Source organism: Mesoplodon mirus, assembly GCF_964341445.2.
Source record: "Mesoplodon mirus genome assembly, chromosome: 19".
In the NCBI taxonomy this organism is placed as follows: domain Eukaryota; kingdom Metazoa; phylum Chordata; class Mammalia; order Artiodactyla; family Ziphiidae; genus Mesoplodon; species Mesoplodon mirus.
This window is the reverse complement of record NC_138995.1, coordinates 58698966-58714448: the sequence shown is the minus strand read 5'-3', so window position 1 is coordinate 58714448 and position 15483 is coordinate 58698966. Positions and strand designations below refer to the sequence as shown.

Below are 15483 nucleotides of genomic sequence, written 5' to 3'. Positions count from 1 at the left end.
CCAGCAGGGTGTTTGTTTCTTTTTACCTTTTTTTTTTTTCTTCTGATTTCCAAGCATTTTAACCCAATCAATTACTTTTGCTCTGTGTTGCTATGAAGAACAAAAAATCGTAACAAACTCTCTACAACACTAGGAAATAACCTAATGTCATTGGGTACAGAGTACAGGGGAGAAGTCTGAGCTGGAGGCAAAACTGGGGGAGTCGTCAGAGTCAAATTCTGCATTTTCCAAGATGGCAGCCACATGGGACAACTGAGCAATGGACCATGGCAAGTCTCAACTGAGATTTGCTATGGCTGTAAAACACACACCAGATTCTGAAGACTTCACGTAAAAAAAGAATCTATAACATATCATAAATATTTTTTATATTGATTACATGTTGAAATGATTCTATTTTGGATAAATGGGGTAAATTGTTATTGTTAAAATTAATTTACCTGTTACTTTTTACTTTGCTTTAATGGGGCTACTAGTGTATTCTAAATAACACATGTGGTTCATATTATATTTCTATTGGCCACTGCCGCACTAGGTCACGGAATGGACAAGATCACCAGGGAGTTGGTGTGATTAGAAGTGTGGTTAGAGGGACTCCCCAGGCAGTCCAGTGGTAAAGAATCCGCCTTCCAATGCAGGGGATGCAGGTTCGATCCCTGGTTGGGGAACTAAGATCCCACAGGCTGTGGGGCAACTAAGCCCGCGCGCCTCAACTAGAGAGCCCACATGCCACAAAACTACAGAGCCCATGCTCTCTGGAGCCTGCGTGCCACACCTACAGAGAGAAAACACACATGCTGCAACTAGAGAGAAGCCCGCGCACTGCCATGAAGATCCCACATGCCACAACTAAGACCCAATGCAGCCAAAAATTAAAAAAAGAAAAGAAAAGAAAAGAAAAGAAGTGTGGCTAGAAGACCTGAGTCAAACTGGAGAGTCAAGTGTCCACGAGCTGTGATGGTAGAAACTTACATCTCTTGCTAAACTGGAACTCAGTCCTTCCTTCAACTGAGAATTTGGGCAACACATCAAAATAGGATTAGCTCCTGTGCCTGGTTCCGCAATATAAATCACAGAGATTTGCATGTCACATGACAGTTGCTGTAGATACTTCTGTGGTGAGCAGGATTCTAAGATGGCCCCCATGATCTCTGCCCCCTGGTGTTACATACCAAGGAGTAGGTTGGGTTATATGACAAAGGAGATGGATGTCACTCCCTTGATTAGGTGACCTTATATGGCAAGGGTGAAGGGAGTTTTTGGATGACATTAAGGCTTCAAATTGGTTAATTCTCTTAATTAATTAATTATTTTATTTATTTATTTATTTAGCTGAGCCGGGTCTTAGTTGCAGCATTCGGGATCTAGTTCCCTGACCAGGGATCGAACCTGAGCCCCCTGCATTGAGAGAGCAGAGTCTTAACCGCTGGACCACCCAGGAAGTCCCTCAAACTGGTTAATTTTAAATTCATCAAAAGGGAGATTTTCCTGGGTGGGCCTGACTTAATCAGGTGAGGCCACACTGATTGTCCTGCTAAAACCACATGCACTGGGAAGAGGCCCCCGAGCCTCAGATGAGATTGAAGCTGAAACCTTGATAGCAGCATAGTCACATCCTGAGCCAAGCACCCCGCTAAGCTGCACCTGCGCCCCTGACCCAGAGAAACTGAGATTAGTGTGTTATTATAAGCCACGAAACTTATATGACTTGTTACGGTAATAACTAATCTGCCTCTAAATGTCATTCCTGTTCTATTTAGAAATCATGGTTATGAGACCCACCCTAGGTGTTTTTAATGAATGTGTTAATGAAGAGGCATGTCTATTATTATTATTATTATTTTAAAATTTATTTATTTATTTTTGGCTGCATTGGGTCTTCATTGCAGTGTGTGGGCTTCTCATTGTGGTGGCTTCTCTTGTTGCAGAGCACGGGCTCTAGGCACACAGCCTTCAGTAGTTGTGGCACACGGGCTCAGTAGTTGTGGCTCGCAGGCTCTAGAACACAGGCTCAGTAGTTGTGGCGCACGGGCTTAGTTGCTCTGTGGCATGTGGGATCTTCCCGGACAAGGGCCCGAACCCGTGTCCCCTGCATTGGCAAGCGGATTCTTAACCACTGCGCCACCAAGCCCGGCATGCCTATTATTAGGCCACTAATTTTTATATTAATCTTGAAAGCTTTGGGACTTCCCTGGTGGCGCAGTGGTTAAGAGGCCACGTTCCCAATGCAGGGGCCTGGCTTTGATCCCTGGTCAGGGAAAGAGATCCCAGATGCATGCCACAACTAAGGGGCCTGCGTGCCGCAACTAAGGAGCCCGCCTGCCACACTACAGACCCGGTGCAACCAAATAAAATAAATAAATATTTTTTAAAAAATCTTGAAAGTTTTATTTCCACATACACTCGATTCTTATTATTTGTGCTAGTTACGTCCTATAAAGTCGCTGTGAACACTGAACTGGCAAACACCGAGCCATTGATCCTGGGGGAGATACAGAGTCAGGCTCCCACGAGCATCTTGTCACAACACTTTTGCCAACCCATCAACATATAATCAGGTTTTCTGTGTGTTTTCTGTTTAAAGACACGTTATTTAATATAGAATTGGTCCATTCGCAGTGATCTCACAGCCAACAGCAGTGTAACAAAAATTATCTACAACGAAGCTTGTCTAATTGAGGCACATCGCAGCCTTCGTGCACTTAGGAACGCTAGCCAGCACTCCAACGCTACGCTTGGGGCCCTTTTAAACAGCGAAATCACCACAAAAAAGCACAGAAATGTGAAAAATGTGGCACTAAATAGACTGCAGAAAGGACGCTTGTATACAGCGTGAGACCTGAAAGAAGAAGGCACAGTTGCCTCGCCTGATCTGAGCTGAAAGGTGCCCATCGAGCGAGTCAGATCCTTTGCTGCTCTGAACACAAGCACGCCTGCCAACAACTGCGAAAGCACGTCAGTATTAGTTTGTGGACTACAAATAAATGTCCGCGAGTAGGCGAATTCGAAAAATACAGAATCCGTGAATACTGAGGCTCGACTGTAATTGGCTTCCTTTGTGATCCTGTGCGTTTCATTTTAGGCATTTACAAACCTAATTCGGTGAAGGGGGTGATAGCCCTAAAAAGGTGACAAATTTCTGGCGGACAGGCAGAGGACGAGAAACCAGCAAAAAAGGCTCAGAAGGAGCTGTGTGAAGAGAAAAATGAGAAGAGGGTGGTGTTCTGGATGTCTTGTGAAGAAAGATCATAGCTTTCTTCTGGAAATAGCTAGAAAGACTCCAGGACTATCAACACAGGATTAGCTGGAATAAATAAATCATGCAATAGGGGAAAAATATAATTAGCTGGAATCATATTTACAGGTATTCTGAAATATGCTGTATATTTAGGTGACAGGTGCTTGTAGGTGCCCCAAATAAGTATTTCTAGAATGAATGAATTGGTTCTTTCCTCAATTTATAAACCAGAGAGGTCTCCGAACCAAATCTCCTCTACTTAGAACTTTAGTTCTTGAGTGAAAGGACAAATCATTAAATACTTTTAAAAGTTTTTAATGTCAAAACATTTTCAACTTTTTTTTTGGCAAAAACAGAGAGGGTGGGCACCACCCCACAGCCCTGAGTGGAATAGGAAGGCTTGGAAAAAGAGTGCAGGGACGTGAGGTCCAATCTTGTAGCAGCTTCTGAGGAAAAGCTCAGTCCAGGGGTAAGTTCAAGTCCACAGGTGAAACTGCCAGGATGCCCCCCTGGAAGGGAAAAGTGGCAGAGCCCCATGAGCAGAGAGGCATCCTCCACTCACAGCAGCATCCACACCAGCCCAGTGAGAGCAGAGACGGGGAAGGCAAGGAACCAGAGAGGGGGAGGGGAAAGAGACCCAGGGAGAGGTGGACAGGGATGAGGGATGGAGACCCCAAGAAAGGCTCAGAGACTTGGGGTGGATGGGAACAGAGTCCTAGAAGGGGCGGGGGGAGACGGAGCCCCAGAGGGGGTGGACAGAGACTCAAAGAAGGGGAACAAACAGGGTCCTGGAGCTTTAATGATAAAGAGCCCTGGCTTTGTGTTAAAGCCCTAATTCCAATCCCCCACCCTGCATAAGGGACTTTCCCTCAGTCTCCATAAAACCAGGATAATAATCGAATCCCATAAGGTTGTTGTGGGATTTTAATGGGATCATTCTACTAAAGGACTTGGCTGAGTACCTGGCCAAGCTTACCTGTTATCATTCCTTAACAAATAAAATGATTTTACAAATAAACCAGCTTCTGCTCTGAGCTACAGACACTAATATCGACTGTCCCGTCATATCTTGCTTTGAGGTCTCAGGGGTTTCTCTCCCTTAACTGGACCACCTCCAATCACCTCTGCCTCTTCCCCAAACCTGCTCCCCACCTTTGCCTCCACTCTGCTCTTTCTGGTCCCAGAGGACATCAGATGTAGCCCTGCAGCTGCTCAGGCCAGCATCTTTGGCATCATCCTTGACTCCTGTCTCCCATCCACTCCATGAGCAAAATCTGTCAGGTCTACCTCCAAATTAAATCCAGAATTCTCTACTACCCCGACCCTGGTCTGATCCACCCTAACCTTCTCCCTGGACCAGCCCAGTCACCCCCTTGGGTCTTTGCCCGCTACAGTATTTGCCCCCTACAGTATTCTCCATACGGCCGCCAGAGGGCACCTGTAACCCCCAAGACAGCTCGCATCCGTCTACTCTGAGCCCTCCTAGGACTCCTGGCTCACTGAGTCAAAGTGCAAGTTCTTACCTTGACCACAAGGCCTAAAGCCTTGCATGATCTGGCCGCCCCTCCTGCTTTCATCTCCCACCCTCTCCCCCTCACTCACCCTGCTCCAGCCCTACTGGCTGTCTCTCTGCTCCTCAAACGCACCTAGCCAGCTCCTGCCAGTCTATGAAGCAATGCTTACATTCTGAGAGCCTGGCAGTGATGAGGCAGGTAAGTGAGATGGTGCCCACTGAGCAGCGTGAGACTGGTATCCAGGGAGACGGGGACAACTGCCTAGGTCACACAGCCAGGAGCTTAATGCAGCTCTGAGCCCAGCACTGGAGTTAAAGTAGTGAGCAAGCAAGGTAAGGCGGGATGGTGTGGAGGTGGCTGCGATTTTACATGGGGATCAGGGAGGGGCTCGCTGAGAGTGATACCTGAGCAGAGCGGCAGAGGAAGCAAGGCAGGGGGATACCAGGCAAAGGGCATTCCCGCAGGCAGTGCTGCACAGGCAGACAGTCACCAGATAATCACATAAATGTCAAGTACTTACAAGGATGATCCCATTTTAATCCTCACAATAACCCTTTGAGGTAGGTATACAATTCTCCTCCTTTTACGGATGAGGAAACTTGTTTCTAGCTCATAACTGTTAGTGTATACCAGAGTGGTTTAAGCTGGGCATAGCATCTGCACTGATCACTACAGTGCCTCGTGTACATTAGGTGCTCAGTAAACACAGAACGGATGAATGGTGGAGCTGGGAGAACACACGTGATGTCTGAAAGGAAGCCTAAGAGCCTCCCCGCCCACCCGCCCACCCCCAATACACACACATACAATTACAATTACAGTTAGGTAAAGGGAAGCCCAGAGAGGCTTTAGAGGCTTACCCAGCCCCCGTGGGCCTGGATCCAGGGCGCAAAGCTGTGCACGTGCTCTACGCTGAGACCGGCCAGGGTGCCCCCCAGCCTGGCCACGCGCCGGCTCAGCTCCATGGCCAGGGCCAGACGGGCCAGAGGCTCCGGGGAAGGCGGTGGGGGCCCGGGGCACGGCAGCGAGGGGCGTGCTTGGCTTGGGCGAGGGTTGCCCTCCCGGCTAGAGAAGAGCTCCACTAGGCGGCTGAAGGAACCGGCGGAGAGGCGGGCCAGCTTGCGCCGCAGGGCGGGGTCTGAGGCCAGCTGTGGGGCGGGGAGGGGAAGAGGCAGGGTCTGCCTCAGTCACACCCTCGCAGCCAGCCAATGGAAGGCTGGGAGGCGTGGCTTCAAGCGGGCTGTAGATACAACTGACGCCCTAAGCCACGCCCCTATCCAGCACATCTGCCAATCACAAACGAGACTATATGATCTCGGCCAAACTACTCACAGCAAGATGGCCTAGAACCGGAGAAGCCAAGCCACGCCCCTGCCAAGGCCTCGACAGCCAATCGGACCAAGCCCTGTATTAGCTGTGTTCTAGCATGCTAACATTCTAGCCACGCCCCTGTGGGCTTCCCGAAGGCCAAGCCAGTGACTACGGCAACCTTGCCTTCTACCAGACAATGAATATTATAAGGCCATACACTTTACCCAAGCTCCTGACCCAACCTGATTCCAGGACAGAGTCACAAGCCACACTCCCTCCGGCAGTCCATTTCCCCCATGTTCTAATCAACGTCCCCATATAGTCAATCAGGGCTTCAGATTTTAGACAGCTGTCTTCAAGCTACCCCCTCCTCCCTTTCCCATCACCATACATTCCCTTACCGCCTCACCTCGTCCAATCTCCTTCCTAGAACAGTTTCTGGTGGCCACACCCCTCTGCCTTCAGGCCACGCCCCTTTGACGATCAAAGAAGTCACTAATTTAAAGTATTGCCCTGGCTTACCTGTCACTCACCCCTTCACTGAAGCCTTGTCCCACTTTCTCCCCACCTGACCATCCAATAAGAATGCAGATCCAGGTTCAGGTCCCAGCGCGGAACCATGCCGCACCTCCTATCCTAGCTAAGGGATGGAACAGACCACCCATCACCTTCTGGTTGATGACTTCTGCCTCTTCCTCAAGCAAGGCCACCAGCTTTCGCAGCAGGGCTTCCTTCTCTGTGGGTGCGTGACCCTGTAATTCTGGGGGGCAGAAGAGAATGTGGCTGGGGGCAGAACCCTGGTGACCCTTCTACCCTCATCCTTCTCCAGGGCCCTTCTGCACCTCACCTGGGCTAGGTGGGGATTTCAGTTGCTCTTGGACCAGCTGTTCCAGCCGCTGGGCCACCAGGGCATAGAAATCTGGAGTAGCTGGGCCTGGGTTGAAAAGAGCCAATGATGGATCTTCAGGACATAAGGAACTTAGGGATTCTCTCCTCCCAACCACCTTGCCAGGTAGCAATGAGTTCCATTTCAGAATGGGATAAATTGAGGCCCAGTGAGCAAACTTGGTGAAAGACCCTTTTACTTTTCCCCAAACTGGACTTTGAAAGTTTGAGCCGAACTGGACCTTGAAGATTATCCCATCTAAGGAAGGCAAACACATGGCACTCCAGCTATTACCACTCTATCCCTTGCCCATTTCAGGCAACAACTCATCACAGAACTCTTCTCCCCAGCTGTGAAATCCTCTCCAAGCGAGCACTCTCAGTAGCCATTGCTTGTCTATCCAGTATCACATATGAGAAGAAACCTACTGGTCACTCTTGATCAAGTCCAGTATCCACACACACACCCCCATTCCTACTTTGCTACTGGAGAAAAGGATTCATGTAACCAAAACAGCCAGGGAACTGTGACTGGAAATCAGGTTTCCTGCCTCCCTATTGGGGGTACTGGTGTCTACAAAAGTCTTAGGGGCAAGGAAGCATGTGTGGAAAGAGAGATAACAAATAGAAAGACACCAAAACGAAGTGAGAGAGTGGCATGGACATATATACACTACCAAATGTAAAACAGATAGCTAGTGGGAAGCAGCCGCACAGCACAGGGAGATCAGCTCGGTGCTTTGTGTCCACCTAGAGGGGTGGGATAGGGAGGGTGGGAGGGAGACGCAAGAGGGAGGGGATATGGGGACATATGTATATGTATAGCTGATTCACTTTGTTATACAGCAGAAACTAACACACGATTGTAAAGCAATTACACTCCAATAAAGATGTTAAAAAAAAAAAAAAAGGAAAGAAGGAAAGAAAGGCACCAAAAGCCCTCCTGAAGGCTGCTCACAGAATTGACAGATAGTAAACCAACTGGGGGTCAGGGGTGAGGGTAGGTGCTGGAGATCCCCCACAGCTACCCCCTTAGCTGAGTGGTCTTGAACTAGTTCCTTATCCTCTCTATGCTTTAAGAATCAAAGCTGCCAGTTCTTGGGTGATCGAGGGAAATCTCTTACCAGGCTCTGAACCATAGCATGGCTGGAGGGGCAGGGAGCAAGGCCGAGGGGACTCAGGGGGAACTGCTCCTCGCCGCAGGGAGCAGGGAAGACATCTTCGAAGGCGGCTCAGGAAGTCTGTTGGCTCCTCTTGGGCAGGGCTCCTGGGAAAGGGGACCTCAGAGAGTGACCCCAAAGACCCTTTGCAAGCAGTCCCTTTGTTCTCCCACTGAGGGCCTTTCCCTGCAACCCCCAGGACAAGGAGTGGAGCCAGATATAAAGAGCGGGGGGAAAGGAGACAGACTGAGTCCAGGAGCAAGGGTTGGAGAGGGGCCCAGCACAAATGCCGTTCCCTGAGGGAGGAGGGCAACTCCTCTTACCTGGGTGGGGTCGGAATGGGAGACCCCGCAGCCTCACCCCGCCTTAGGAAGGCAGCTAGGACTCTCAGTGTGTCCTCTCGGAGCCCCAGCTCTTCCGAGCCTGCCATGGGGGCACCTGTGAGAGAGGGAGCTGGAGGATGCGCTCCAGGGTTCAGCGGGAAGTAGAGGCTGGGGACCCAAATTCCTAGTCCCCGAATGAGGAGGGAGCCAGGACTTGTGAGTCCCCACAGAGGGAAGGGGCTGAGGGTCTGCATTCCCAGGTCCTTTACGGGAGTTGGGGGTCTGGGGGCCCAGACGCTTAAGTCTCCAGATGGAGAAGAGGGATGAGGAGGAAGACACCTTGATCCTGGGAGAGGAGAAGGCTGGGGATCCAGATTCTTGGGTCTAAGGGAGGAGCGGCTGGGGGCCTGGACTCTTGAGTTTTCGGAGAAGGGGGCTGGGGGTGTGAACTCTTGAGTCTAAGAGAGAAGGGGGCGGGGGCCTCAGACTTCTGAGTCCCCGAGGGAGAAGGGGGCTTGGAGACTTCTTGATTCTGAAGGTATATGCCAAGCTGCTCACGTCCGTAGAGAGTCGAGAACTACCAATCCCAGCAGGCTTCATAGCAAACATTCCCCTCCGTCCGCTACTGGTTCGCCGCGCAGCCTGCTGGGAGGGGTAGTTCCACTCTCTGAGGCTAGAATTTGGGGGACCCAGGACACTCGCATGTCGGAGAAGCGGGACTGAGTTGCCCCCTCCTGGATCCCGGCTCCCTCTACTTTCCTCCTCACCTAGCCCTCGCTAACGTCCCGCTCACCTGGTCCCGGGCCCCGCCGCCGCCACCTCCTCCACTGAACTTCTATAAACTTTCTTTTCTTAGTTCAACTTTCCCGCGCCTGCGCACTGGGTCGGGTTGGTGACGGCCCAAACGTAGAGGGGAGGAGCGTTGGGTCCCGCCTAATTTGCATGTGACGTTCCCAGCATGCCCGCGGTCGGAAGGCCTAAAAAGGGCATGGGGTTGGGGGGCGACGCCCGCCCTTACCGAGCAGCCTTTTTTTTTTTTTTTTTTTTTTTTGGCGGTACGCGGGTCTCTCACTGTTGGGGTCTCTCTCGTTGCGGAGCACAGGCTCTGGACGCGCACGCCCAGCGGCCATGGCTCACGGGCCCAGCCGCTCCGCGGCATGTGGGATCCTCCCGGACCGGGGCACGAACCCGTGTCCCCTGCATCGCCAGGCGGACTCTCAACCACTGCGCCACCAGGGAAGCCCCCCGAGCAACCTCTTTCGTTTTGGAGTCACCCAAACGACGGTGAAGTCGTTTTTATTTCAGGAAATCAATAGAAAAGGAAGCCCCACCTCTAAAGCTCAGCTGACCGGAAGTGGGGTGTGCAGCTGAGTTCGAGAGGTACGAGACCCCAAAGACAGGCGTGGCTGGAGCACTGTGCGCGCCCCAACCGACCACATAGGAAACGTAGGTAATTGGGGAGTAGGTGGCGTCCAGAGGTGAGGAATCGGAGAAAGGATGTGTCTACCCTGACAGTGGAGAAGGGCGGTTGTGTAGTCTGGGGGAAAGTGAAGCAAAAAAGATAAAAGTGAAGCAATGACTGCCGCCGAGATCGGCTGTAAAAAAAAAGCAAACCTAGAAGAAGTAGCGGAGAGGAGGGGAGAGGAGGCGTCTACACTGGGGGATCTAGGGGAGAGATGGACGGACTGTGAGAATGGGAGGCAGTCCACTCTAGAAAGTGGGGACGTGCCCTGGAGGAGGGAGGCTGTCTGTTTGGGAGGGATTGTGGATGGTCTACGGTAGGAATGGGTGAGGGGATAACTGCGGGAGGTAGCGGTCTACAGGTCACTAGTGTCTGTATTGCAATAACTAGAGGGAGGGCTCTACCCTGGAAGTGGGAGTACCTGCCTTCGGTGATGGGGGAAGGACGGGCTTTCGATGGAAGAGGGAAGGTGTACACGGGCGCAACTGAGGGAGGTAGAGGTATCTACACAGAAGAAGCTGGGGAAAGGGGGGGGGGTGTAAAATGGGCTTGGGAGGGAGTTCTCGCTGAATTAGAGAGCCTCGCTGGAGGATGGGAGAAGGTCTCCTGTTTGTATCCCGGGAAAATATAGGTGAGAGACCTGCGCCGTGGCCGGTGAGGGAGGTCTGGGTGCGGAACCCCCGCACGGGGTGGGCCTGGGAGGCCGCCTGTACCTAGGACCTGTTCTCTGCGCGCAGGCCGGACCATGGGAACACAAAAGCCTCGCATCCTGCCCTGGCTGGTATCTCAGCTGGACCAGGGGCAGCTGGAGGGCGTGGCCTGGCTGGATGAGAGCCGCACGCGCTTCCGCATCCCTTGGAAGCATGGCTTGCGGCAGGATGCCCAGCTGGAGGACTTCGGCATTTTCCAGGTGCGGCCGCGCCGGGCCGGGTGGACCCCGAGGGGCGGGGTGGACTCCGAGGGGGCGGGGCCGAGAAGGCGGGATTAGGAGGCATGGAGAGGCCTGCTGTCATTCTGACAGACTGAGGTGGGTGGAGTTAGAACGGGAAGGGGTTTAGTTAGTAGGATCCACGGACTGGTGTCGGAGAGCAGTCAGGATTAGAGCTGGCAGGTTCCGGTAACAGAATCGGGAAAGTGAAGGAAATGCATCCTGGGGAGTTCGGGGCCCCCGGGGTGGGGCTCTTGGTTGTAGAATTTCTGGGAGCCGGTCTTGGAATATTAAGAGGCGAGACTTGGCCCTGAAGCTGAGGTTTCTTACCACCAAATTAGGATACACCGGTGGTGGTAAGCCGAGTTAGAGTGCGAGGGGGCGGGGTTATTACAGAGGGTGTCCTGGGGCAGGTTGGTGGCAGAGTTAGACACCCATTAGGACCTGGAAGGCTGGCTTAGAAAGCAAAGGTTTTTGAAGGGTGGTGGTAGGGGGGTTCGGGGCGCAGAGAATCTGAGAGTTTGGGGATGGAACCTTGCCAAGTTAGAACGTGTCGGGGGGAGGACGGTGTTAGGACAAGAGGAGACAGGGTTGGGACCCCTGGGGCAAGGTCTAAGTCATCCTCTCCACTATCTTGGTACCACTGGTCCCCTAGGCCTGGGCTGAGGCCAGTGGTGCCTACACTCCTGGGAAGGATAAGCCGGACTTGCCCGCCTGGAAGAGGAATTTCCGGTCCGCCCTGAACCGGAAGGAAGCGTTGCGTTTAGCAGAGGACCACAGCAAGGACCCCCACAACCCGCACAAGATCTATGAGTTTGTGACCTCAGGTGTGCTGGAAGTGAGGCTTCACTTAGAGGGATGGGATTTCGAGTGTCCCCAGCGCCCCCACTCCACTCCCCACCTTTCTCCACAGGAGTTGGGGACTTACCTGAGCCAGACACCTCTCTAGACACCAATGGCAGATGCAGTACCTCTGATATCCAGGTAAGAATGCGCCCCGACCATCCTGCTCTCAGTGTCTGCCCCATCCCCTCTCTGCATCCTCATGGGCCTATTCAGGCCTCATCTTCTTCCCCTGGACCATCACCCCAGGCTCCATTCTGTCCCCTGCAGTCTGTCCCCAACCTGACTCAGTGCTGACCCTGTCCCCCCACCCCCTGCCCACAGCCCTCTATGGCTTCCCAGCATCCTCAGGAGAAAATTCAAAGCTTTCAGCAGGCATTCAAGGGCCTAATCCACCTTTCTAGGATTTAATAGCTTTCCTCCCTGTGCAGGGTTCTCTCAGCGTTTGGGGAACTCAGAACCTCTCTCTCCTTGATCTTGCTGATGTCTGTGCCAGGGGAAGTCCCCTCTGAAATTCTTCCCAGCCCTCTCTGCCCAGGTCTTGCTTGCAGAGAGCCAGATCCTTGGGTGGAATTAGCTGCTCCCCTCGGGCCACTGTAGTGCCCGGCATACATCAAAGCTGTACATACTTTACTGTCTGTGCCCCAGGTTAGAAGCCCCTTGAGGGCAAAGCTCAGGTCTGTCTCCTCAATGGGTCCCCACATTGCTGAGCACAAAGCTTGGTCCATGGGAAGTCTCCAGAAAAGGCTGTGGAAATACCTGGATCCTTTTTTTTTTTTTCTCTCCAGGAAGACATTCTGGAGAAGTTACTGAGTGACATGGACTTGGCCCCAGATGGAGGGCCCTCAAGTCTGACCATGGCCCCTGAGAACCCCCCTCAGCTCTTGCTGAGCCCCAATTTAGATGTCCCTGCTCCTTGCCCAAAGCCGGGACTCCCTGAAAACCCACTGAAGCAGCTGTTGGTGAGCGAGGAAGGTGAGCGCCAGCTGTGGGGTGGGAGGGGTTAGGGCTGGGCCGTAAGCCCCCTGACGTGCCCTCATTCTCTCTCCCCTTCACATTACTGCTGCTGCTGCTCAGAGTGGGAGTTCGAGGTGACCGTCTTCTACCGGGGCTGCCAAGTCTTCCAGCAGACTGTCTTCTGCCCGGGGGGCCTGCGGCTGGTGGGATCAGAAGCAGGGGACAGGACGCTGCCTGGGCAGCCAATAAGACTGCCAGACCCCGCGGCGTCCCTGACAGACAGGGGAGTGACAGACTACGTGCAGCGGGTGCTGAGCTGCCTGGGCGGGGGACTGGCTCTGTGGAGGGCTGGGCAGTGGCTCTGGGCCCAGAGGCTGGGGCACTGCCACGTGTACTGGGCCGTGGGCGAGGAACTCCTCCCCAACAGTGGTCACAGGCCTGATGGTGAGGTGCCCAAGGACAGGGAAGGAGGCGTGTTCAACATGGGGCCCTTCATAGCAGGTGAGTGAGGCGGGGCCTTAGCTCTGCTGTGGAAACGGCAGGCAACGGTGGTTAAAAACTCTGGGGTCAGGAGGTTTGGGATCGAATTCAGACCCTGCTGCTCTGCTCGTGGTTGAACCTGTGAGGAGAAGGACTGGACTGCTCTGAACCTGTGGAGTCTGAGGACTGTCTCCTCTCTCTCACCTGCCTGGAGCTGGCAGGAGGCACAGGGCCCCGCGTACAGAAGGTGCTTCAGGGAATTAGCTGCCATAGTCGTTATCATTTATTACAATTATGGTGGAAAGACAGATGCAGGAGAAAGAAATCCTTTAGGGCTGTGCTCTCCAAACAGACCTTTCTGCAATGATGCAAACGCTCTGTATTTCCACTGCCCAATATGGTATCCACTAGCTACATGTGGCTACTGAGTACTTAGATGAGGTGAGTGCAAATGAGGAAGTGAGTTTTTAAAGTTTTATTTGATTTTAATTAGATACAATTAAAACTTAAATAGCCACGGTGGCTAATGGCTACATATTGGACGGCATGGCCTTGAAGGGTTAAAGAGCAGTAACCACCAACCACGTTATACTCCAGAATCACTGAGCATCCTTGGGGGAGCGGACTCCCCTCCTGGGCCTGTTTCCCCATCCAAATGCTGAGGCTCCGGGAGGTGTGTGTGGAGGCCTACCTTCCAGCCCAGGCCTGATGGAAGGGAGGAGGAGCATTTCAGCTGTGCCAGAACTGGAGTGACTTTCCCCAAATCAACAGCCCCCTGGTCATGGTGGCAGAGATATGTTGAGTTTTAGATCAGAGAAGAAGATGAGGATGTTACTGAGGTTTTGGGGGAGCAGGGAGGGGCAGGTAGAGGTCTTCTTCCCATCCCTGACTAGGTTCCTGGGCCCCCAGATCTGATTGCCTTCATCGAAGGAAGCAGACGCTCACCACGCTACACCCTCTGGTTCTGCGTGGGGCAGTCATGGCCCCAGGACCAACCATGGATCAAGAGGCTCGTGATGGTCAAGGTACTGCAGCCCCAGGCTCCTGGAGCTGAGGGGTAGATGCTAAAAGGGAGGAGGTTGCTTCTGGGAACTACAACTCCCACAGTCCCCTCGGAGAAACTACAACTCCTAAGAGTCTCTGAAAGTACCAGTTCCTCCTCAGGAGCCTCTGGTGTCCCTCCCACGGCCTCACCCCCAAAGCCTGTATTTGCGTTCTCCCAACCATGTGGAAGCTGGTGGACTACAAGTCCTAGCGGCCTGTGTGGGGTACTACAGCTCCCAGGAGTCCTTCTGCGCACAAGCTGCTCAGCTCTAGCTTCCAGGAACCCCTCAGCAGCCTCAGCCTTAAGAACCATTTACTGCCTCCCTTGGTGGTGAATATGGGGAAGACTGTTAACGCCCCGCAGCCCTGGGCCTAACGGTTCATCCTGGGTTACAGTGGGGGCTGTTGGGAATTGTAGTCTACTCACCCCATCCCCAAGAGATGGTGCTGGGTGCTTCCCCTGACTGTTTCTCCCCCACCTCCCTCAGGTTGTCCCCATGTGCCTCAGAGCCCTGCTAGACATGGCGCGGGTAGGGGGTGCCTCCTCCCTGGAGAACACTGTGGACCTTCATATTTCTAACAGCCACCCACTCTCCCTCACCTCAGACCAGTACAAGGCCTACCTCCAGGACCTGGTCGAGGACATGGACTTCTAGGTCACTGGGGAGGCCTGAGCCCTCACCTTCCACCTCGACCAATAAACTGGTTCCGGCCATGGTCATCACTTGTCTGTCTGGTGTTCACTGTCCCTGGGCCAGCCCTGACCCGAGTTGGGGGTTATTCCTTCTTAAGGCCTGTTTATCCATCTGTGCAAGCCACTCATATCCTAGGTGCTCACTGCATAAAGGCCAGGCACCGTGCAGGGGGCAGCTGACACTCCTTACCTCTTCCCTGTGGCCTGGTGAGTAGCTGACAGTCACCCCCATTTTATAGACCAAGACACTGAGGCTTAGAGAGGAGCAAAGTTCACAAAGTAGGAAAATACAAGACAGGTCAGAATCCAGGTCTGACTCTAAGGTTGCCACTCTTTGAGGGCGGCCTTGGGGCTCAATCTGGAACCCCCATCTTGCCTATAAACAGTTCAGGCCGACGTCCAGTAAGCACAGAGCCTTTCACCTGACTGTCCTGCCCGTCAGGGGCCTTGGGTCCCCTCCCAACTCCTGCTAGGTGACCTCAGGCAAGTCCTTCTCCTTTCTGGGCCCTGGGCTCCCCTCCGTGTGGGCCTGCGAGGGCCAGTTGTAAAGGAATTCTGAGCCCACCCCCAACCGGAGCCCACCCTCCCCTCTCAGCCTGGCTGCACCCACCTCTCCTCACCGCGCCTGGGTTCTGGGTAGCAGG

General features: G+C 53.1%; 2 protein-coding genes across 8 annotated transcripts; one reads left to right on the top strand and one right to left on the bottom strand.

Moving 5' to 3' along the window:
• Window positions 1-3532: 3532 nt before the first annotated feature.
• On the bottom strand, window positions 3533-9876 carry BCL2L12 (BCL2 like 12). 6 transcript variants are annotated; one of them, XM_082607192.1, is made up of 8 exons: window positions 9225-9325; window positions 8990-9076; window positions 8432-8546; window positions 8073-8215; window positions 6911-6997; window positions 6732-6823; window positions 5613-5900; window positions 3533-3747 (listed from the first exon to the last, which is right to left on the bottom strand). In XM_082607192.1, the coding sequence occupies exons 3-8, from the start codon at window positions 8536-8538 to the stop codon at window positions 3697-3699; spliced, it is 768 nt and encodes a 255-aa protein (XP_082463318.1). In that variant the 5' UTR covers window positions 8539-8546; window positions 8990-9076; window positions 9225-9325; the 3' UTR covers window positions 3533-3696. The 6 variants fall into 6 exon arrangements, with proteins under 6 accessions (XP_082463318.1, XP_082463319.1, XP_082463316.1 ...); XM_082607193.1 differs by having other exon boundaries at window positions 8990-9073; XM_082607190.1 differs by lacking the exons at window positions 8990-9076; window positions 9225-9325 and adding an exon at window positions 9450-9876.
• Window positions 9877-10446: 570 nt separating this feature from the next.
• On the top strand, window positions 10447-14864 carry IRF3 (interferon regulatory factor 3). Of its 2 annotated transcripts, none has more exons than XM_082607180.1 (8): window positions 10447-10524; window positions 10631-10803; window positions 11477-11648; window positions 11735-11805; window positions 12453-12639; window positions 12742-13122; window positions 13995-14126; window positions 14634-14864. In XM_082607180.1, exons 1-8 carry the CDS (start codon window positions 10485-10487, stop codon window positions 14723-14725), a joined length of 1248 nt encoding a protein of 415 aa, XP_082463306.1. In that variant the 5' UTR covers window positions 10447-10484; the 3' UTR covers window positions 14726-14864. The 2 variants fall into 2 exon arrangements, with proteins under 2 accessions (XP_082463306.1, XP_082463305.1); XM_082607179.1 differs by having other exon boundaries at window positions 10448-10524; window positions 14011-14126.
• The last annotated feature ends 619 nt before the right edge of the window (window positions 14865-15483 follow it).